The sequence below is a fragment of the Haemaphysalis longicornis genome, unplaced genomic scaffold (genome assembly GCF_048455015.1).
Source record: "Haemaphysalis longicornis isolate Haplotype H1 unplaced genomic scaffold, Haemaphysalis longicornis Haplotype H1 scaffold_1, whole genome shotgun sequence".
In the NCBI taxonomy this organism is placed as follows: domain Eukaryota; kingdom Metazoa; phylum Arthropoda; class Arachnida; order Ixodida; family Ixodidae; genus Haemaphysalis; species Haemaphysalis longicornis.
In genome coordinates, this window is record NW_027526203.1 from 252,708,675 (window position 1) to 252,732,483 (window position 23,809).

At 48.4% G+C, this 23,809-nt stretch overlaps 1 protein-coding gene across 1 annotated transcript in view; it reads right to left on the bottom strand.

Moving 5' to 3' along the window:
* Positions 1–22: 22 nt before the first annotated feature.
* The window catches only part of LOC144144320 (frequenin-1-like), a 304,145-nt gene continuing 280,358 nt past the window's right edge, over positions 23–23,809 (bottom strand). The window contains exons 6-8 of the mRNA XM_077675711.1: positions 23,272–23,360; positions 21,361–21,435; positions 23–11,885 (exon numbers count right to left, since the gene is read on the bottom strand). Coding sequence (XP_077531837.1) covers positions 11,793–11,885; positions 21,361–21,435; positions 23,272–23,360 — 257 coding nt within the window. The 3' untranslated portion in view covers positions 23–11,792. The remainder of the gene's footprint in view (positions 11,886–21,360; positions 21,436–23,271; positions 23,361–23,809) is intronic.

A 23,809-nucleotide genomic window follows, 5' to 3' on the forward strand; every position in this document is an offset into this window, starting at 1 on the left:
CAAGTAAACACGCACCCAGAGAAACATGTAACATTTATTTTGTTTCCGAGAATTGTTTTTACAAAATGGTCGGTAATCGCTAGACGTGCGCCTTAGGTATGAACAGCATAGGAGGAATTAAAAGTGCTCAGAATTCTTTTCTTTCGCCGGCTGGTCGTCATTTTTACACGGCCACCTTCAAATATTTCTTTTTCTCGCGGAATTAGGTGTAATTTTTATTCCCGGGTTTTGAGTGTATAACTGCCTACATTATGTATAGGTGTAAATAGGTTGTATATGTACAAATATCTTCGGTCCTTTTTCTTTCCCGCCATCATTGCTTCAAATCTGTCACATGTTCTCATAGGGAGGGGGTAACCACACCCACAAAAACACATACCATGAAGACAGCAATCAACATCAAAACAGGTTCAAAATAGCGTCGTCAAATATTGTGTGAACGCCGTTTGGTCTGTGGGGGGGATAAACGGGCAATATAGTATGCAACAGTGGCTGTGAAAGTCCGTAAACAATGATTGTGTTCTCAAAACTTCACTGTAACCATCACCACCAGAATCACGATAGAAACACAGATATGAGCGCGCCGGAACGGACACTCGTCATTGCCCAAGGTGCTCCTTGTTCCTTTCATTTTTTTAGCTGGAGCTTTTCGCTGGCGATTTTCGGCATAAAAAGAAGTCAGAAGACAGAAAATAAGGCAGCCGGCAATCAGTACGAACAAACTTCGCGCTTCTGCTTCTAGCTGTAAGTAGGCGAACTGATGTCGAAAACAAATATTTTTATCGCTTAAATCAAGATAGGCTTACGCATGAGCTTCGAAACCAAGATACTTTGCCGTCTAGAACGGAATTGATGTGTCAGGCGGGCTGTCATCACCTGAGGTAGTAGGGGCGTAAGTACCCTTTGGTGAACGACGCCATGTGCAAGAGGCGTGTTGAATGTTTTGCAAACTGGTGCCTGCGTGTGTGCCGGTGCCTGTAGGCACCTACAAATTGAGCAGAATTACTCCTAAGGCAGCCAAAGAAAGTCTCAGCCTGCCATGTCCCGAAGAAAGCAATGCAGCTTGGCAGGCATTGCACTATTTCGAACAGCGGCATCGCATCCTTCCTACGTAGTGTTTTCGTGCCCACTTTCGGTCAGATCCTCTGTACCGCCAACTGCGTGTGTACATCCTCCGGAATATCATGACACATCTATTACGCTAAACGCGTGTCATGGTGTGCTGCTGTTTTTGTTCCATACCAACGAGGCTCCGAATACGTAATTTTACAACTAGTCTTCGAAAGTTTTACCAAACTTGCCTTTAGAACTTTTCTATCAACAGCCACTGAACTCAGTCTACCGTGTGAACATTGTGAGCATCCAAAATTAATCGTCCGGTGTAAGTACATTGAGCCGTAAAAGGCAATCACTAAATACGTGCAACAGCTAAAGCAACTTGCACCTAGGAAACCACCAAGCAGCAACATCATTTCGACGCAAATAAGCGTCAGCGCATGCAGCGCCAAATTACGAAGCAGCCTTGGGCAGCTGACGAATCTCCACACCGGCAGGCCTGGAATGATACATCAGCGCACGGCCTCCGTCCGGCGCAAGAAGGGTACAAAGTCGAGGCCATCGAAATGTGTCCATAAACTTTACCGTCAACGGGGAATGCAAACGAAAAAAAAAATACAGCTCTCAATTCGTAAACGTTAGGAGCGTATGAACGTAGAATGTTAGCGCAAACAGCCGAAGATATTCGAACACAGGCGAAATTAGTTTTCGAACCCTTGGAGCAAGAGTTAACAAAAGCCTAGTACCTGGAGGCACTCTGGCGTGCCCCCCCGTCCGCCGAAACACAAGCACGGCAGCCTTATCGACTGTCCGCAATCACTGCGCGCCAGCCGGATGCCGTGCGCCGTACTCTTAGAGAAAAATTGGACCACAACCTTTCAAGAAACGACAATCTAAACTAACGGATGACATGGCCTTCCGACCAGCTTGGGTGGGTTGTGGGGGTAGTGGTTGTAGTAGCAGTAGTCTTTTGAGGGGCTGCATCGGTACCACGGGGAAGCGGGGTTCGCGAAATGGAATACTACGCGGAAACGGCCGATGGATGCGACTCCACCGGGCAGGGCCAGCACTCTCTGAGCGACCGATGAGCAGGACAAGAGGAGGAAGACAGCGGGGCAAAAGGGGGCGAGAAGGAGGAAGTAGCGAACGCACCAAGATACAAGATCGGCCCCATCGGACCGATTCCCACGTGGTTGCGCGCCAGATATTGGTGGCAAGAAGATGTATACCTCGTTCGGTAACGGTGAGATACCGGCCCGGCCAGGTCTCGCTATTGTTTCACCTGTACAGGGCCTTCTGTTGCTGCAAAGCGACAGTGCCTGGTCGCGCCCGGTTCGCGCAGCGCTGGCGAAGTGGAGAATGTGAGAAGGCGCGTACATATTCACCGTATTTGGCCACGACCTCACAGACCGACGCCGCGTGCATGCAACCACGCAAAACCGCGATAAGTGCCCCCCAAAAAGGAAATTTTCTGGCACGCAGGAAGCGCTCAAGTTAAAAGAAAAAGCGCTCTGGCTGAACGCGTGTGTTACTACTGCTCGGCCATTCTTCTTTCGTTACGAATTGAAGCGAGAGACAAAAGGCACGAGCGCTGTTAACGAGGAAAACTTGTAGCAATTCATAACTTGTGTTCTATGCGGTTCCGGCTTCATCAAGGCTTGGAAAAGACGTAGCATGGCAGCACTGAGATGACAGAACAGTGCGGTAACCAGAATTCTTACAATTATTCCATCTCACTGCCAACATATTTAACCTGAAATCCACCGCAAAGAAAATGGGCATGCCCTCGGTTACTTCTGGAGGGGCGTATATGGGCTACCCTCGCGCCGTAACAATAACACAGCTCCTTACATAACGCCACTCCCAGATGCACTCGCCCCATGCCGTTTGAGTGATACGTCTAGGTTTTTAACCTCCGCGGACTTTTCGAAGTACCATGAGGATATACAATACAATGTAGATGCTTGACCTTCTTTTGCGCTTTTTCCAGCGCTTACCATACCTTGAGTCATCCTTATTTCAAATAAAGAATAATAATAATAATCGCTGACGCGAAACACAATTATGTACGGAAAACCTAAACGGGCCACCCCACGCCACACGGCTTCAGAGACGGCTGGAAATGGCACTATGCGTGCCGCATCACCGGGGAACTAAAGCGGCCTCCTTTACGCTCCGCTTCGCCAGCACTGCTTGGGAATGGCCTGAACGAACGACAACCACGTTTTCACCAGACGTTGTTGTACGTTGCCATTGCGCATTAACGCTGCTCCGCGCAACACAAGCCCAGTTGTTTCTTCGGTGTTTCCGACTGGATTTCTCGAACGCCGCCTGTAGGGAAAGATCGTGCCGGCTTTCTCCTCAGCCATGTTTTTTTCTCGCCGAACCATCGGTTAACTTGTAGCGTTATTGCTTCCGCAATTTCTTCCCATCCTCTGATAGCGCACCGGCGAGCTTGCCCGCCTGTGAGGCTGACGCAGCGCGGGAGCACGTGGGGGCCGTTGCCCTTCCCCTCCTCCGCTGAAGAAGCAGAAAGCTGCAAACGGGGGCCCGTGGAAGAAGAGTTCGCGGGGAGTGAGCACGCGCTCACGGTTTTTCTCCTTCTTCCCGTCTGATATATGACCTCGTGATGCCCATATGCGAGATGCCCGTTGGGAGCAGCGGCAGATGTCGAGAGAAAGTTGGCTTAAAACAAACCCAGAGATGAGTCTTGCAAGCCTTGAGGTGCAAGCTTCGGGAAATACGACGACGTGCAACACAATGTATGCGCCCGGCGGAAGCACCAGCGACTGGCTTCGCAGCGCTCCGCCTGGGCAGCGCCAAAGAAACTTTTCACTGCAGAGACGTGCAGCGCCGTGGCACTGTGGCTGCAACCAGACCAAGGATTCATTACACTGCACGACCGTTGTCCCGGCAACGCGTTCGTGTGGAACACTAATTGCACCAGCCCCATATCGGGCTGCTCGCAGTAATCGAAGGCTTCCCCTTGGTTTTCGGGATTATTTCTTCGACGGCGAACGCCTGGAAAGATTTCAAGCAGATATCGTCGGATGGCCCTTCTTCGCTCGCTTGAGACGAATTCAAACGTGAATGTTCTTCGCACGCAATTCTGTGGCCCTTCCGTTAGTCTATAAATACCACTTTTCTCTTTTCCGCAAACTTATGTCTTTCACGCATCCAAACGCATAGTACCACTACTCCGTTCCAATCAGAGGTTATCATCCTGATCTCGACTAGTAAATGCTTCAATCTTGTAGAAGAAGCCTGAGATTGTGCGAATATCTGATTCAATGGAGAACTTATTTTTGCGCCATAAAGGCAAAATCAAGTGTGTTGTTTATGTAAATTATCAAAGTGATCTAGTCCACGGTGCCACAACAACTGCATCGTTCCTTTAACGGGTTCCGAGAGCGGGGCAGAAATGAAAAGTCACAGAACACAGGTGCATTGTGCATTTCGACAGCATACGTGAAATGTGAGTCAGGCTGATATATCCCTGCGATGTCTGTTCGCTGGTTGCTTGATAATGTTAATGGTGCTGCGATGGAGCGTATACGAGATAAAAACCTTGCCATCGAACTCGCAGGTAATCAGAAGAGAAGACGATTTGTGACTCTTGGTGGTCGCTGGAGGCAGATTGAAAAGGAAAGAAACATGCCCCCGTACTGCCCGATACGCCTGTTGCTTTGTGTACGCTGTCACGGTTATCAGTGTGGGGGGTGAATGCTGGGCGTTGAGCTGATTGTGTGCAAAGTGAGTGGCGTGCCTTGAAGTTCGACGTTAGGTTCGACGAGTGGAAAGAAAATGGCTGCGAAGTCTGGCAATCTCAAAGGTGATATAAGTGCGACAGCATTCGCCGGCAATCATGGATTGCGCCGAGGAGCCGCATTCACGTCATCCCGCTCCTGGTAAATATGTCGCCAAACTTTTGACTTACGGTTACATTTGGGAAAACAAAATAAATGCTGTCGCATTTAACGGCAACATACGCGATGCGATGACAAAAAAAAATTGCTTGTTATGTCGGACGGTGTATTCGTCCCTTACGCCACATTCAATCGAATTCGAGTTGGACCCTACATACTGAACCTTTCACCGTGCGACGTCAGTCGAGCAACCACGGCATGATGTGGAGAATCGAAAGCGGAGCCTCGTTCAGTTTGACATTATTTTGGAATAGTTTCACTCTGTCGCTGAATGTAGCGGCGAAAAGAGAACACGACTGCGTCCGAAACAGCGACGCCAATCTCTTCCGATAGCAAGGCGCCTTTTACGCGTGGGGGTCGTGATGGGCGCAACGGGATGGCTGGAACCGTCGGTATTGTGCTTCTTAAGGGACACAAGAAACTCGGTATTGTGCGTGGAAGGCGAGTGGCGTATTTAGTGGACTGTTTGTGCACCATTGAATATTTTGTATGCGCGTGCGCGTGCGCCGCTGCCACAAGGCAGCGAGGAAGAGAGGAGACAGGAATGGAAATGGAGACAAGGGATGCGTTCACGGCAACGTCTGCATGCGAAGCCACGTGAGGTGGGACAGATTATACGCTGCCGAAAGATATTTTCCTTTATTCCCTAGACTAAGGCTGTTTGGTCACCCCCCTTACATTCTTTAAGTCCCTCTTTTTAAAATAATTTACATGTTTATTCCCCTTCTTGTATTGCACATAACGACCCCAGAGGACAAAAAAAGCAGTTCTGTCGCTAGTTTCTGTCTTGCTTAGCAGCCACGCCATAAATCTGGCATCCTTCAGTAAATTACTAAGCAACATGTCATAGCGTTGCGTGATCACCTTTCTTTATAATTAATGTCACCTTGAAAACGTATATCTTTCGCCAGCGACCATTTGATAGGGCAAGCTTATTCTTTAGACCAAGCAGTTGCTGTTATCCACTGCCCCGGAATGATATATTGACTTCCCTAACAATCCGCGGAATTTTCAATATTCAGCGATCAAAAAACGGTATGAATTCATGAAAAGAAAGTACAATATAGGTAAAAATTAAACAAAGCTACCGAAGAAAAAACGGATGGCTGCTGCCTGCAATTCTGCGGCTGAATACAAGACGTCCAGTTAGCTTTGCTCATCGTTCGCAATATAGCAGCCCGGCCGCATACCCTGTAAACAAGCTGAATGCAAAACAAGAACAAGTTGTGTCGGGTAGGCCCGACACACACACAAAAAAAATAACTTTTTATGTCACTTGCCTCCTTTAAGAGACGTCGCGACGGTGTTAAAAGACGTGAACGTTCAGCTGCCGTCAGAGACTCGCCGCTGGTCGTGAAGTGCTAGAAAACCCTGTTTGTGAGCCATACTGATGCCACCCTGCATTTCGCGCCTGCCTTGTCTAATGGACAACTGAATAGCAGTTGAGTTGTGCAAGCGTATGCACGCATTCCAAGGCTTTCGCCCGGGATACAAGTATCCTCGCATCGGTATGCTCCAGTGTGCGTCATATGAACCATGTTACACCGTGGTGAAGGACGTAATTTCGTAAAATCAGCTGGACTCGCACGTGAAACGATGCGGCCCCAGTTTTTTTTTTTTTTTTACGTGTGTTTCCAAGTTATTTTTTTTTCTAAGTGCAGCCCTAACTTGGCAAGATACGAAGATTACACCACTCGCTGTTAGACGCGGATTATTTAAATCTACCCTAACGCATAAGTGCGCCATCCAGCTTACATTGCCCTATTAGAAAACTGTCACGAAGCCCTGGAAAACTAGCTGACGAGGATGAAGAAACTCTGAAATGGTGCTTTACTTCTCTGCTAGTGTACTGTACATGATAAGCAATTATTGGCGTATGTACGACTTCCAGCCTCCGAAGTACACGATGGAATGTATCCTTCTGACGCGTGCAGGTAACCTGCGGAAATAAAACATTTGCGTCATAGAAAGGGCGTCAGTGGCACGCACTAGTACGTAGAAAAAAAAGTCATTCATTAACTGAAGCAGGAAAGGGTTCTATGCGGAACTCGGCGCACACTGAAGCGCAAAGGCTGCGCGCCGCTAAGCATGTCTACACACGCTTATCACAGATTGCCGCTGAAACTGGGAGGCCATGATGCTGGGCCTCACACACTTTCGCTATTTGTCATTTCCTAGCTAATCACCAGTACTGCGACATTCACACTGATATATTTTAAGTTGTGCGGTGTCGAGATGACAATGATGTAAGAATGCCACAGTGTCGCTATCGAGGCGTTCCCAGACTGCGTCAGTCACTCAGCGCTCTCAGACGTCTCTGATATCAGTTTAGAAATGATAATAATACTCATAAGGGACGCTGCCGAAACGTCAGAGGCCAAAAGATTTCATGTGGTTGCGCGTAAGTGGTGGTGTAATGAAAACTCCCAGACGCGGCTGCTGGTATTAACACTGCCCATGGGCGGGGGGGCAGGAGATGAGATTTTGCCGCTTGTACTTGCCCCCAAAAATTCCATTGTTGCGAGAACCACAACTGCCGTAGCAGCTAAATAATGCCTGTCATAACAGTTTAGGTCACTAGAGATTGTCATCAAAGTGAAAGGCAACTGAAATAACGTGGTCCTCACGTTAAAACAAACGGTAACTTTTCGTGGAACAATTTCTGTGATGGTTTTAAAAGATGGTTTGATTTAGGCCATTCAGGTTGAATTTATTAGGTCGTGACCTAAGTTTACCTGAAATGGCTTTCCTTGTCCTCTTTTTTCTTCTTCACTAATTCGAGCTACCGACTAAAAAAATTAAAGTAGCAGTAACTTTCTAACAAAAAGAGAAACTTTTGAGCAAAGCCTAGCTGCCCAGCAGGACGATACTCCTGTGAGCTCTGTTCCTAACGAACCGAGGCACTCTCGATCATTCCAAGAAGTAACGTCTGGGAGTTAAAGAACAGCGCGCCGCTCACTGGCCCCAGTTGCGCTTTATAAGAAGAATGAAGAGCGCGCATTTTTTTAACGTCTTGCGGAAGGGGAATAGGACTCCTGCGTCGGCCAGCGCGAGCGCAGAGGAATCCTCTCGGGGTTTCCCTCGGCAGGTCATCCCATGAGAAAAATGGGGCCGGCGCGTAAAAGCAAACAAATCGCGGCGAGGCCGGCGCACGGCTCTGAGACATCAGCAGCCGTGGTGGAAGCGGCAGGAAGCACGGTCTCAAGAGAACACTAGCGGCGGCCAGGAGCCCTGGAGCGGCAGTGCAGATGTCCGCTGCGCGTGTCTGCAAAGCGTATCACGTACACGCACACGGCCGGACCCCGAAAATGGGGCGGCACGTTTGACCTCAGCTTGCGAATGTAGAAATACCTCAGAAGATGTGCCTGAAATTACGTTGTACCGGGTAAATATTCCTTAAAAACTGGCCTTCGCTTCAATAACAAAAAGTAACTTCCATGAGGTTCAACCTAGGACCGCAAGTGTTAACCGTGGACCTGTACCATTGCACCTACGCTAAAACAAGAACGGTGATTTAGTAGGCGAATGAGAATTCCGACTCAGCCACCGAAAAGAAATAACCCGCTGACGCGATTTGCCATGGTTATTTACCACACCCACGTCTTTGCCCCATTCGAGAAAGAGCCGGCGTACGCCCTAGCTGACAAAAACCAGCAGCTAAAACGGGGCATATTGAACGACAGCTCGGAAGCACCGTAAAATTATATGTATCATAATATATGCTATCTCACACACATGAGAAGTGCAGCTGACATTTCCCGCGCTTTCTGTACGGTTTGTCTTTGCCCCTAAATTACCCGCATATCAATCGCATATATTCCAGGATGTTGAGAGGGATTTCAAGTGTGCAGCCTATTTCTACAAGAGGAGGTTCTAAAGCAATGTTTCTGCTTTTTCTCTACATAATTTAAGCAAACTGTTTGTAAACATTCATTGACTCGTTGTAAATTCTGAGCCAACCTAGAGTCATCTTTTAGCTACAGTTCCGATGCGTTGGTACGACACCTAATTACCGCGGTAAATATTTTTCTGTTGATCTCGGGGCTGATTCCCGACCGTCGTCAGCCGGATGATTATAATTACGGAAAAAGCAGTCACTGACAAACTTCCCAAACTCAGGCTGCACCGATATGGAACACATATTTCTCGTTCCTTTCTAGTCGCGTAAAAGTCCGTTGACAGAAAAGAGTGTATGCTCCATGTCACTTAGACACACGGGAAAATAACTGCGTCTGTTTCGTTCGACAAAGGGGTAATGTCGAGAAAAAATCGTTTCCTGCAATTTTATTGAGACGGGCGCATGGGAGCTTTGAGGGCAGGACAACCAAAGGAGCAAACTCGTGCACAATGCGCGAGACCGGCTGGCGTGCCTACCGTTACCGCTCCCTACATTTCTGGATGTCCAACGGTTGCCCCAGAAGCTGGTACTCCTTACGCTTCGTTTTCTAGGTGTCACTGAGTCCCTGCTATACAATGTGATCAGGCAAACAAACTCACGAAATCCTGCATTGCTCTATTCTGATACTGACGTAACACCAAACAAAGAGTTCTGAAATGCGGCAAGTTTTTAGTATTTCAAGATATTTCTACCAAAGTAGGATATTTTTGAGTTGTGACAAGCTAAACTCAGTATTCAATTAGGTCTTAATGCAAGCGGTTAGATCTTTATATTGAGTTAAATCGGCTTCTTCATTGTAGGTGTGAAGGAACAACTCTCGTCATCATTCCTGTCATGAGCCCGAGGAAAGAGGTAACGTTCGGCCGGTTTAACACGCACAGTTCATCCAAGTCATTCACACAACACCTTATCACAAAAAGTTAGCGATGCTCAGCTTACCCTGAGCTAGGCTGTTAGCGTACACATAATTTCCGGGGGAACGACAATGCCCGTGTCGTGTTTCGAGCGCGAATACCAAGCGGAAATCAATGCACCTCCACTCCAGGCGTTCCAGTCCTTCAACGCGCGAAGGGAAATAACCATCGTCACGACACGCCGAGCTCCCCCGAATACGTAGCAATAAAAATAGACATGCAGAATGCCTTGAAGTTTGCAACAAACGCACAAAAGAGATCATTCCTTATTTCTAATTCTAAAAACAGAGTGAAAAGAAACTAGCCAAGAATATGTTATCACGGCGGGGAAAAAAAGAGCGAACACAAAAAGAAAGTGAGCCCGCGAGGACGGTGGCTGACTAGGAGGGAACGCGAAAACCGATTCCTTCCTAAGTTGTGGCCGCACGACGACTCGACAAGATGGCCTTTGCGTTCCTGGTTTTCTACGAGTCTTCCGTTCTTGAGGACCGCATTCGTTGCGAGTCGATTCAGCGAAAGTTTGAACCAAACAGCGGTAATCCTTCCGTAAATAAGCTTTGCAGGAAAGTTTTCGTTTTAATCCCATGTTGACCTCACGAATCCGTGTGCCAGATGGGAACATATTTGAACGCGAAATTGGGGAGATATGAGTCTCACGTGCGCCACGTCGACACAGGAAAGACACTGGAAAAAGAAAGGCCCGACGACAAGCTTTCGAAAGGAGATGCAATAGTGCAAACCAAACGCATCTGTCGCCCAGTCCTAGGGCTCTGGAAGAAGACACGAAGAAAAAGACACAGACCGAGAAATGCTCTCGGCAAGTCGCGACACCAATTTAAATGCAAAAGCGGCGAAGCTAGCTGTCAGTGTTTACTCTGCTGCGGCATCAGGTCTGTCTGTCCCTCTGCAGACCTCGTTTGAAAAACATGGGAAGGTGGTAGGAGAATTCAATTTACGTATATCCGAAAGAATGTTAGAACCGTACATAGCCACGGCGTCTTCCGCCTCTGTGTAAGCGAAACAACGTGTAAGAAAAAAAAAACAGCTATCGTCGCGTAGTAAGCGCTCAGTTACAGCTCGCTTTACCTTTCGCAAGACTTGCGAAATGTACAACAAGTTGCAGGTATGCAGTTAGTATTAGCGTTGGTTTCGTTAAACGCCGGGAAACTGAGAGACGGACAAAATTTACATGAAAAAAAAAACGTGGCGCCTGTCTTACATAATTGAATGGACATCATGAGCAGAATTGAGAAAAAGAACTCGCACCTCGCCGCCGACCAGAAACTTGGGCGAGAGAAAGTAATATGGATTCACGGCACCATGTGTTCAGTTACTCAACGTGTGATATCTTTTGCCTCAGTTCCACGCGAATCGTCTCTGGGGACGTGACATGAGATCATAGTGATATCGGTTGTACGTGTAATCACCTTTCGGAAAGCCTTAAGAGCCTTGCTACATATCCTTGGGAAACACAGGCTTCAGGACTGCGCCGTTCATTATGTTGAAAGAAACAACTCACACTACATACCAAGAAGCGCAAACGAAGCCTGTGTAAGCCTGTTTGGCATCGCTACGCTTGTCGGGGGCACATTTTATTCACAAAATCTAACGCTTGCTCCCTCGAAGCGTAACGAAAAAATAAAATGAAAAGATAATCGCTTCCCGTCCCGCTTACGCCTTACGAGTATCGTTATTCAACGAATTATTACCACACGCTGTGTGCTCGACTAAAAAAAGTGCGAATAACCATATCCCGTGGCAGCTCCACGACTGGCTTGAGTGACCGGAACACCACAGTGGCTTGCAAGTGATTGGTGAAAGAAGGGCGGAGGCGTGGTGGGGTCTTGGAATGTGGATGAGGAGCCCGCCTCGTCGGATCACCTCGGCCAACGTCGAGTGGCTGCGACTGCTAGGCCCTGCTCGTTGACGAGGCTGTCCGGGCGGGCTTGGTGCGGTCGGTAGTGGGAGGAACACGAGGGACGCGGGAAGAGGTGCGTACTACGGTGCGTAGAGGGACAGAGCTTGGACGATCTTCGGGTCGTGTTTTGAGCCTTCTTTGAACTCTTCTAAGGACAGCTTGTTGTCCTGGTTCTGCGCATGGGAGGAGGAAAAAAAGAGGGAAAGACAGAGGGCATATTCACTATGCTGTAAAAGCAGTCCGCGATATGAAACAAAAATGCTGTTTTGAAGTAAGAATGGATCAGGGCACAAACGGTTAAAAGAGATGACGCTTGTACGACGGACACACACACACACACACACACACACACACACACACACACACACACACACACACACACACACACACACACACACACACACACACACACACACACACACACACACACACACACACACACACACACACACACACACACACACACACGCACGCACGCACGCACGCACGCACCAGAGATATATATATTTGCATCTCTCTTTGAAACCCTAGGCAATTCACATTTCAGCTGAATACTATAAGTAACAATTTATGTATACTTTAAATGCCTCACTGAGAATTGAGTGCTCCACCACAACGCAGCAAAATGACTAGTTATTGCGATTGACGGGGCAAATTGTACCATCGACAAGGCCCCTCACATGAATTGACTAGAAAATTGCATACAAATGCGGCTGGTATTGCGACGTTACGCAATGGAATCATGATATTTTTACTTGCGTGACCTTAAAGCGCAGAGCACATTTTGTCGCCAAATGGTATGCCGGGCCCTTCGTTCACCAAATTTGTTACGTTGTGCGCAGCGATTCATCTTTCACGGGCATTGCGTGGAAAAGGAAAAAAAATTATGGCGGAGTTGTTATAGACAGCACTTGTGTTATCGCAATGCCTTTGTGTTTGAAAGTGAAGGCGACTTTAAAACGAGATCGGTGTAAGCCATGGTCTTTGCAAGCTCGCTTTCCCACATTCTTTGTGGAGCGTTGTAGTCTACTCGTAAAGAAGAAAAGCGAGCGCGGTGGAAGGAGACCACGGACGGCGAACGGGCAGCGGGCGCCAAGCGTACGCGTGATGCCAGTTGGGACACCGAATAGCGTGAGGCAGACAACGCAAGACGTCGGTGTGGCCACAATCTTGTAAACGCTACCCTGGCGTGATGGCGCGGTTTGAGCGGGTGTTTGGAGCCAACGAATTCAGTGTCGCTTGTGCGGTGAGTGATCATTTGTGGTTTCCCGAGGACCTCAGTCCCGTTACCGCGGCAGCCCACAAACAGATCCGTTGGTCATCATCCGCGTTCACAGAGTGGAACGGCACTGATTTATATATATATATATATATATATGTAAATATATATATATATATATATATATATATATATATATATATATATATATATATATATATACATATATATATGTAAGAGCGTGCGCGGCTCGAATTTTATTTCTGGAGGAGCACTTCGACGTGTATTAGTGGGGCTGTTCCCCCTTTTCATTTGTGCAGCTATGCCATGAGTTGGTACACATAACATAGGCTTGTGAACATGCACTTATAACTGCTTGCGCCACCAACCAAGATTCAGGCACAAGCAAAAGAGCTAAGACAGTAGGGGTTCCGGCTAGTTGGTAATACATACCGCTACACAGCGCAGAAACTGACAAAGACGAAGAAAAGTGGATCACACAGCGCTTGTGTGTGTCACTTTTTTTCGTCTTTGCGATTTTGTGCGCTGGGTAGCGACACAAAAGATCTACTTGTGTTGCTGAGCGTGTGACATTCCATTTTCATGACAGTACGCAATCAGTACTACCAGCACGGTACAAATCATCAAATGAATACGGTGATGGGCTACCCACTGCCCCCATAGTCCCAGTCCCCTAAAGCATACCGAACTACAGTTGTTTACAAAAAAATCTACACTTGTTTGGAAAATTTCTGCATACAAAATCCTGACTTGAAAAATTCCTCGTAGCATTTAAGTCTGTTGGCGTGCTTTAAAGGCAAAAGCCGCGCGATGCTTATCAAGGATAACGGGGCATGTTTTCTAGCGCGAAAAAAACGGGAACTTAGAGAAGAATACGGACGGAACAAACGCTATAAATGTTTTTTTTGCGCTAGAAAACATGCCCCAGTTGTCCCAGTGACAACTTGCCCAACTTTCTCCACTAATTATCTTATCAAGGACTTCCTTACTGCTGCGTCGTGTTCGCGTCTCTTTCTTCGCTTTCGCCTCTTCGTCTTTTGGCGCGAATCCCCTCAACGGGCAAAGTGGTGACACTTCACGCCACAGCTTCCCCAGAATTCTGCGCTGCTTGGGTACGCCGGAACTACTCATGTGCCATCACGTGCACCTGTTAGCGGCAAGCACTGGACTACATTTTGTTCCACCGCTGGCACCGCACAGAGATAGCGCTGTGGCAACGCACTGCGTTCCTACTCTGAAGATCTAGGCTAAAATCTCTTATGAACTGAAACGAGTTGTTTCTCTTTCTAGCGGTGGCCATTTTCGACAACAACGACTACAACGAAGGTTTTCTGCAGAATAGGGTGATTAAGGACATCGCCTTAAATAGCATTTAGCATTGCCTGGGCTCGAACCAAGTCCTCTTCAGTTGAAACAAGAGGGCGTACCTGAAAGCTATGGGTTTTCTGCAGAATAGGGTGATTAAGGACATCGCCTTAAATAGCATTTAGCATTGCCTGGGCTCGAACCAAGTCCTCTTCAGTTGAAACAAGAGGGCGTACCTGAAAGCTATGGAGGTCGAACGGCCATTTGTGTTTAGCAGTTTGTCAAAAAAAAAAAAAAAAAGAACGTGCGAATGTCGCCAGTGTTCAAAGAGAGTCAGCAGATGGCGCTAAGTGCTCGAAGGAAGGGCCAGTGCTGTACCGCTTAGTTGCGCTGCGCTCGGCTATACGTGGTGAGGGAAATGTAACGGTAGGAATAGATGCAGTGGCTCAAGCTCAGTGAGCCATGCCCGACGGCTTCTAGAGCAAAGTTGTTTGATTCAGGCGCTTGAAAACGCCTCTCCGCTAGCACAAGACACGCGCGTTTTACTTCCCTGCTCTCTCGAAGCTCATGACATAAGACATGACATACGGCATGCCACAGCCGTGTGCAAGCTTCATTCCGAAGCCGTGTTGCTAGTGTCGTCGATACGCGAAGGCACCTGGGGTCAAACTCCGCTATGTCTATAACGGAACAAATGTCCAACTCAAATGGGCGTACCAACGTCTCGTGCGCTTGCGTTTCGCAAGCTGCTTACACGCATAGGTTCTTACAATTCCAGTCAGGCAAACGACCCTGCCCAATTCCTTGTGCCGTCTCTTCTTTATTTGCAGAGCCCACACGTGAGAGCAATTGCAACGTGCGACCCGCGAGGCTCCTTCTCGACCCAAAATGGAAACGAGCAGAATAAATTTGCGCCGCACCCTGCGCAATGCATTCTCGTCTTCGTATTGAGCCGTAAACGCGAGCGCGGATTACTGTCCTGAGACGACCGGCCACGCCCTCCTCGCGCAGCGCGCGGGGCAGCGTCAAAAAGCGCGTGCCCGCTTATTCATTCGCGTGTATAGCTCGCGAAGAAAACATAGCCTCCGCAGCTAGCAAGATTGGCTTCGTGTCCCCCGACCTGGAGGCAGTGCATTTTACAGACGTCCCGCGCACGTCCCCGTAATGGCATCGGCAGTGCACGCCACACAGCGGCCGGCCGGACCGCCCTCTTTCGATCCGTGCCGGAGCAGCATAATCGACGCAAGCATAGTGCGAACAGCGGCTTTATTTATCTAGCTCCTTCATTTTGTTCCTTCTTTTTGTTCCAGACTGTCACGTTGTTTTCCCTGGGCGCATACATTACAGAGTCGGGAGTAAAGTCCTCCAATAATAACAGTGAAAGTGCGGCACCACTAACGCACCAGCGGCGCAGGTATCCGCCCTTACACCTGAGTGCCTTTATTCCCTAATGTAATGAACGCCAGAGTTGAGTCGCGCTGCCTGGTTTTAATTGCGCGCAGTGCAGGCGTAAGCTGGTGTTGGAGCAAGGGCATCGCCAGAAGCGGTCGCGGTATGACAAATTACCTTTGCATTTGCCATGTGTTTCTTTTTCACTCGCCCGCATTGTCTTTGACTCGCAGGGACTTCGGGTGGCTAGCTATGCAGGACCACTTGCTGAGTAGCCTCCGAGGAGTTGGTGCGCACTTCTTCCCCTCTTTTTTTTTCACCTCACTATGTTCACCCCCATCTGAAGTAGCAAGCCCCGCCGTTTGTGGGGCTAACCTCTTCAGTGTTCATTAAAGTTTTCTCTCTCTCTCTCTCCGAGGAGTCAAGCCCCAGCGGGGAAAAAAAAGGCTAAATGTGGTAGTGTTCAAGTTATCGAGTATAGGAGTAGATGGGCGTGCTTTATTTTGCAGTTATGTGCGCATGTCCTGTCCTACACAAATGTGACAGGCTTGGCAGCGCTGCGTAGAATTTTACTGCCACAGGGTGACGCACGCGTATAGACGGCATGTTCGCTGAGCGGCTGTAAAAAGGAGTACGTTCTTCCTACGGTGCCCAGAAGACCGAAATGATACGTGGTGACGAGACATATGTGCGTGATTACGGGCGTGCGTTGTGCCGGAAATTGCGCAGTTGGACATGATTTCGAGGCGATCGCGCCTGCTCCGACTAGCCTAAGGCCCCTAAAAGTAATTTTAGGGGCCTTGGACTAGCCTAGACTTCATGTATATCGAGCTATATACAGGAACTCTAGACTAGCCTAAGGTCCCTAAAATTACTAAGGTAGCGCCAACTGCTCCCTCCTTCTCCGCTGCCCTCCTCTTTTTTCTCTCCCCTCACCCGCGGCGCCGCGGTCCCTTTCGGCGGGGCCGCCATATTTGTTGGCTTCCTCAGAGCAGACGCCCTCGCAACGTTTCGGGCCGCTCGCTGCAGATTTTCGTGCAGTTTGCTCTTGTTTTCGAGCCTCAATCGCTCTTTGGTAGCATTATTAGTATATCTAGAGCCCTGTTTTACCAACACGCATTAAGTGAGGCTGTTTTGTTGTATATTTTTGTCCAGAAGGGGATATTTGCGGGGTGGATACCGCGGTCGCATACGGTCAGCGCGGTGTTTGTTTACGTGTGCGGCAGGCTCAGGATAGTCCGTGAACGCGAAAGGATCGAACGTGGACGTTTCAAATTGCTCTGTAACAGTAATTCCGTTCTTGCATTTGCGTGATTAAGTTGTGGTCGTGCAAGCGCTGCACAGAGGGCTTGCGCATGGTTCACAGTGACCTTGGTTCGCGGCAGTTCGAGCGCTGCGCTGGCTTTTTTGCGTTCGCGTGTTTTGCGTTAGTTGCAGATCCAGATCATTAGGCAGCGCTCAGTATGCGTCCCGCATATTAGCTACTGACATTCATGCCACCTTTATTCCGTGCACTTTCCGGTGCTTTGACGCTGTTGCAAAATATATATCACCTTCACGTCGTTATAGGCTGCTGTCAAGGTCAAAGTTCTCGCGTCTCCTCGTTGGCCTCGCCCATGATGGCTGTACTTTTGGCAGTGCGTCCGTGGCATAGCAATGTTCGTGCGATTGGCGTTCACAATTACTTTGAGTAAGGCCCTGTCGGGAATATCTGGAACAGGCTGGCACAAAGAACGCGCAGTTAAAGAATGCGCTCAACTTACAATTAGCAGTAGTGCCCAGCTCCATAATAAGTACCGTATTCCAAGGCCAGAAGCGCGCTAACAAGCGCAATTGTGAATCCTTTTTATGCTGTACAGCTAACATTGATTCATGTGTGGGCTTTGATAAATTACAGCTTGCTACAGCCGAGCTGGCTGTGACTGCACTGACCTTATTCGAGCAGCCGAAGGCACAACAACTCGGCATCGCGAAGCTACATAAAGTGACGCCGACGCAACACTTGTTTGAAACGAGCAGCTGACTCTTCGGTTGTTATGGGTTGTTATACGCTGGCGGCTTCGATAAGGTCTGCTCCGAGGCCGCTGAGCCTAAAATGGCGAATTCAAATGGACAGTGGCGGCGAAGAGAAGAAAAAACAAACAACGCGGGGACGAGGTACTACGTCACTGGCCGATGGCCAATGGCGCGCGGCGTTCGCCGTCGAAAAAGAAAATGGCAAAAAACGAAGGAGGAAAGGAGCGCGGGCGAGGGCGAAAGGCGGCGAGATCTAAAGATGGCGCTACCTTAGTAATTTCAGGGACCTTAGACTAGCCTAGAGTACAGCGCCCCACTACGGCCTGATTCGGAACGATGGTTCCGCTACCGCTCAGGCGTCCCTCCACTCCCGCGCCGATGCAGTCGCCGTTTTCGGTTCATTTTGTTCATCCGTGCGTGCTGCTTTGCCTATATCGAGTAGAAATATATGATACCTCGTAGGAAATGCCAACTCTTTTCTTAGTCTTCGGGAATGCTCAATGCTGCTGAGCACGAGGTCGCGGGTTCGATTCCCGGCCGCGGCGGCCGCTTTTCTGATGGAGGCGAAAAGCAAAAACGCCCGTGTGTTCGAGATTTCGGCGCACGTTACAGATCCCCAGGTGGTCAAAATTAATCCGGAGACGTCCCCTACGGCGCGCCTCATCGCCTGCGTTGCGTCGGCGCGTTAAACCCTACAATTAATCAATCAATCAAATCAATGCGCAATGCGGCAAACTAGCATAGATTTTTTTCCGTACCAGGGACATCCTTGTGAATTCCTCGGAACGCAAATAAACAAGGAGAAAAGTGCCGACTCTTTTCTTATTACCATACAACGTGGCATAATGCTATGTGACTCTATCGATCTTTATATGCAAAACGTGTTTTGGGTGAATACCGTACAATTTCCTTGTGTTGCTTTTTTGAAGCCGATTTTTTTACAACGCATGCAAATATGAGATCTAATACGTACAACATCTGATCTTTTTTCTTTTTTCGTGTGGTAGTGCTCAACCTGCCTAGCGTTTTTCCTGAATACTAAGATTACTCCATGGGACCTCTGGGCGAAATTTACTGCGCTTAACCACTGCGGCCCTTTGCATCGTCGTGCACGTTCGGCTGCAAGTCGATGGCTTGCTACTGAGTCGAGATCACACAGTGTTTCGGTCTATCATTGCTGCCGCTTCTTTGGAGAGAAAATTTGCAGTGACCGCTTTACATTGCTTACAGGAATATAAGGCCCTCGGCTATAGTCTATTCCTAATTCACGAACACAGAGCCTAAGAATATAGGGTACCTATGTGTCATCATATACTCTGTCATTTATTAAATAGAACAAGTGAAAATTAACCGGTGTCTGTGCTTGTGGAGCAAACATAACAGCGCGAAAAACAAATTGGTGCGTCATCCTGACCTTGTGAAAGTGTGTGTACCGCGAAGCTACTGCAAATATACACCTGCTGAGATACCAGTACCTGCTTCACTGCTTTAGGTACTGGGAGTGACAATCGCTTTGCGGCCAAGAGCAAATAGAAGTGCCATCTATATATACCGTGTGGTTGGTTCATTGGGGTCGTTGTAGCATACGAGTTCGAAATTTCCCAAGTCTAAACCGAGCAAACCAGTCCATCTTGCCGTGTTTTGCAATTTCGACATTAATTAAAGTCGCCGAGTATGTCTACTGGTGTGTCTAGTTCTTGTTTTGCCTTACACGCGCATAAACGTGTCGATGGCCAGGGCGATGCAGGCTGTGAAGATTAGCATTACGTTGCCGGCGTTTGCACCACACACATCCGCTCAGACTGCGGCATTGGTCTCTGGATCCGCCATCAGCCAATACATGCGCTCAGCGGTTTACCATGGTCTGCATGGTGCGAGTTTTGGGATCCGCACGGAATGGAAGATCCCTGGTAAAAAATACTACGCCGCACCACTGTGCGTACGTGCTGCTCTGTGGTCATGCAACGATTTGTGAGTTTTAGGACTCTCCCAAAATAAAAAAAATGCACACACAAGGTTTAAATAGTTGGAAATGTACCTCTGTGAGTATATATCACTGCGGAAGTGTTTTCACGTTCAGCAAACCAAACATCCGATGACCAATACACCTCTGCGGTTGTGTGGGGCGGCCATTATTAGGATCGGTGACATGCAGCTTTATAAAGTGGTGCCTAACCACGCCCCAGGCGACGTTAAATTCCCTGCAAGTCTAGCTGGGTACTTTTTCTAACATGGTAACGTTATACCTGACGCCAGGAGTTCGTTGCAAGAGGGCGGCCGCCCTTGTCGTGGAGCCACGGCACGTGATGAAAAGGCCGAACAGAAGGCCCCGTAAATAGAGGCGGGGTTGTCCGCTATTGAGCCACCTTCGAGTGAAGTCGACCGCGATGATGCGGGATTTCTCATTGTTTAGCCACCTCGGAGGTTGAAGTGCCGGGTGGCGAACAGTTTTTGAGCGCGTGTGAACAGAATTGTTTCACTGGGGGGTAGAGGTAAATATCTTCGGTGTAAACAAAATCGGGTCCCACGGCTGTCGTGGCTCCAGGAATATGCTACTGCGAGTACATATAGCCACCCCCCCCCCCCCGCCCCCCCCCCCCCCTATGTTTTTTTATCTCCCTCTTCCTCCTTCTTGTCAGGAACTAAATGGATTGAGTCGGCGAATATACAGAACATATAGAGCTTACACATACTGAACAGCGTCTGCGGATCGCGCGGCACACAGGATGCTGATAGACCGCCGTGCGGCCTCGGGCGCTCACCGATGATTCCCCGCGGCTGTGCACTTTTCGGCTTACCCTCCAAACAGGTACTGACGGGAATGAGGGCGGAAAAGAGCACGGCGTTCGTGACGCGTGTTTTTGCAGCTGTGGTCATATCTCCCCTCCCCTCCGTCCTAGGTAATCTGCTTTATTTCGTCGCTGTATTTCAGGTATTAGTTAACAAACACGCGTGGTTTTGACATGGCGGGAACTTTGCGGAACAAGTGCTCCCAACAACTTGACGAACAGCGTTGGCAAAGGCAAGCAAAAAAAAAATGGCGAGTGAAAATTCTTCGTGGCTATGCAGTGAAAATGGTACAGTTAAAAGTGGAACTTCTCATCTATCAGGCAGCAACCATGTGCACCTCGTTGGGGGCTGTAACAAGTCCCATTTGCCGACACTCGGCACATTCGTTCAGTGCGCTACATTATGGCTTGGGTGGCCACGCGGCATCATTAATGGCGCTGCAGTGTTTTTTTTTTTTTTTTGCTTTCTGGGCTTCCTCAAAAATGCAGTCCCTGAAAACCGCAACTGAGACGACAAATGCTTAATATTCCTTCCAGACGCCTATCAGCTACCTCGTCGTAGCAGTGGCTTACAAAGACGCTGTAAATATGAATGAATCGTTATCGATTAAATGAATGAAGAAAACTTCTATATAACCTGAACCAGAACGTTAACAAGTATGAATTTGCGTTGTAATCATATCGCAAAACATTAGATTAATGTATGCACTCGGTGCGCCCTTTCATCGCACGGAGTGGAGCTGCATCTATATAAAGCGATGACATAATCACTTGAGTTGCCCTTCAATGTGTGAGTCAAACGTTACTGGTGGATAGATGCATTTCGCTTAAGTCATAAAGAATGGCTGCGGTCGTGTATTTGCAGACCACCTCCACTCGTGACAAGCATAAATGCGACGAAGCGTATACCTTATCCAGTTGTTCGAAGATGCGGTCCACTCTGGCTCTTGGGTCATCTTCCTCGTCTTCTTTTTCTTGGCTACCCTGCGAGGTTGAAATAAAATAGAATAAACCAGTGCTCTAGCATGTCACACGAACCACAGTGCTGGCGGTCTCAGGGATTATCAATCACCCACTGAAGAAACCACAGGAGCGGGCGCTTAAAAGCTGTGATCTAAAAAAGCATGTCCTGCGTGCAGCGATACTAAAAAAAAGTAGTGTCTGCTGATCCTACAACAGCTTCAGAACATGATCTTCAGCTGTACATAGGAAAGCCTCCGTATCTGCGAAGCTGCGGAATGCCTGTGAGTCCGTAACACCACTCTCCAGACGCGCGAAAGTCCGTTTTTTTTTTTTTTTGCGCCTCTTTTTGTCGTTGCGCATGTCCGCAGAATCGGTTGCACGCAGTGAGACGCGCACTATGTCGGAAAGAAATCCTTACAGCGAAAAAAAAATGTGCCGAAGTTGGAGTCTTCAGCATCATAAATATTCCAGCAGGCCCCAATTTCTTCCATCTTTTACATGGAGCTATGAAGGAAATGGACCTTGTATTCAAGTCACAGAAGGCGTAATTTCGCGAAAAGGAGCCCAAGGAATTAGTAAGTTTCCCCCCCTCAATAACGGGAGCAGGTGGGCTGAAAGGAAGGATGAGCGAGTGCGTTCGCGCCCCTAAAAAGTCTAATCCAAACTCTCCGAAGCCGACTCCAAAAGGCGGCGAACTTTACGCAGTCCGGAAGTGGCATGGCGTACACGGTTAAATTTAGGACATAAAAGTTGCAGTAAAAACGGCACAAACTCATTCGTGCGAATTTACAGCTGCCTCTGTACACGCGGGAGGAAAGGAGCAAAACAAAGAAGCAACGAGAATGTACGGTGAAGAATCGAAAAACGAAACTCGGCATTCGAAGCCTGCGAGTGTAAAGAGGGGCCGAAGAAGAGCGCGTTGAATTATGCGAGAAAGGCGCCCGTAGCCGGATTAGACGAGAATTGATGAAGACCCATCGGTTCGATACGCGGAGCGGGAGAGCACCCTTCTTCTCCATGACATTTTTCCTTTGTCTTTTGCCCGGCGCGAAAGAAGAGCGAGAGGGGGACGCGCATTCCAGGCCGCCGCTGTCCGCGGAGGAAGCTGTTCATCACCGCTAGAGGGCCGCTGCGACCGATTTCCGTTAATCGGATACGAGGAACGTCGCTTAAAACGCGTTCTTCCCAATCGGACGCGTTTCGCCCGTCGGTGAAGCAAGCATTACCACACGGAAAGAGCTGCCGTTCCATGTGCACCACGTGCAAAGCACAGTTTAACTGCACGTTCAAGCTCAGTGGGGAAGATGTTTTGCTATCTGATCTTGCGCGTTACAGTGATGGCTTTCCGTTGTTTGCACGCTAATGAGTAGAAACATAAATTCAGCAAAAAAAGTGCAATCACGTCTCTTTCTTATTAACAGTGGTACACCAATTGTATTGAGTTGTTTAAAACGAGCTCACGAAAATTTCGTAGATTTTTTTTTGTACACATGGGCCTCTTGTTTAGAAAGCTGCGGCTAAAGTCACATTATGAGATACCTTGTAGGTCATTTACGGGACACCTACATGTCGCGAGGAGGAAGAAAGGCTCCTCGTACAGTTCCCCAGTCTTTCCGGAGATTTCAGCTCAGCAAACGGCGTGTCAACAATTCATGGTTAGACCATGCTATAAGCTCCCTGATTATGTAGAATTATTGGTCGCAATGGCGCGCTGATTAGAAGCCTTGCGGTATGTTTCACATCACAGCTCAAGTGATAAAAGAATCATTAAACGTGTACATGGCATGCCTTAAAAATATAAAATGTTTAAGCCCATAGGCAAGGTGCAAATTAAGAGAACACAAATTGTTCACTCACCAGCATTTCGTATATAGCATCTACAATGTTGTACATCTCCTCTCGTGTGATGAAGCCGTCATTGTCGACATCATACAACTTGAACGCCCCTGAAAAATAGGGAACAAAAAGAAGAAAAGGGGGGACGTGCCGGAGGCCGATATAAGCATGGATGAAAATGATGTTACAGAGCTAATAGTTCTTGCCAAAACACCGAGGGAAACAATCCTGCCGGGAAGGAATGTATTCTTTGGTGATGCGTTTTACGTGTTTATAACACGTACACAAACAAAAAGGGGATTTGTCTAATTGAAAGCAAGAGCCGGGTGCATGCGAGTGATGCGAGCTTGGCCGTGGATGAGAGCGGTGCCGGGCCGTCTCCCCTCCTCTGAGCATTGCACGGGAGCTGGAGGCTCTGAGCCGTCAGTGGAAAGCCTGGGCGAGCTGCTTCACTGGACGAATGCTGAGCGCGCGAAGCTAGCGTCGGAGACTGAGGAACAGCAAGCCGTTGGGCTCGCAAAACGCTTGAAGCGGGACCACAACCGTAGACAGAGGCAGG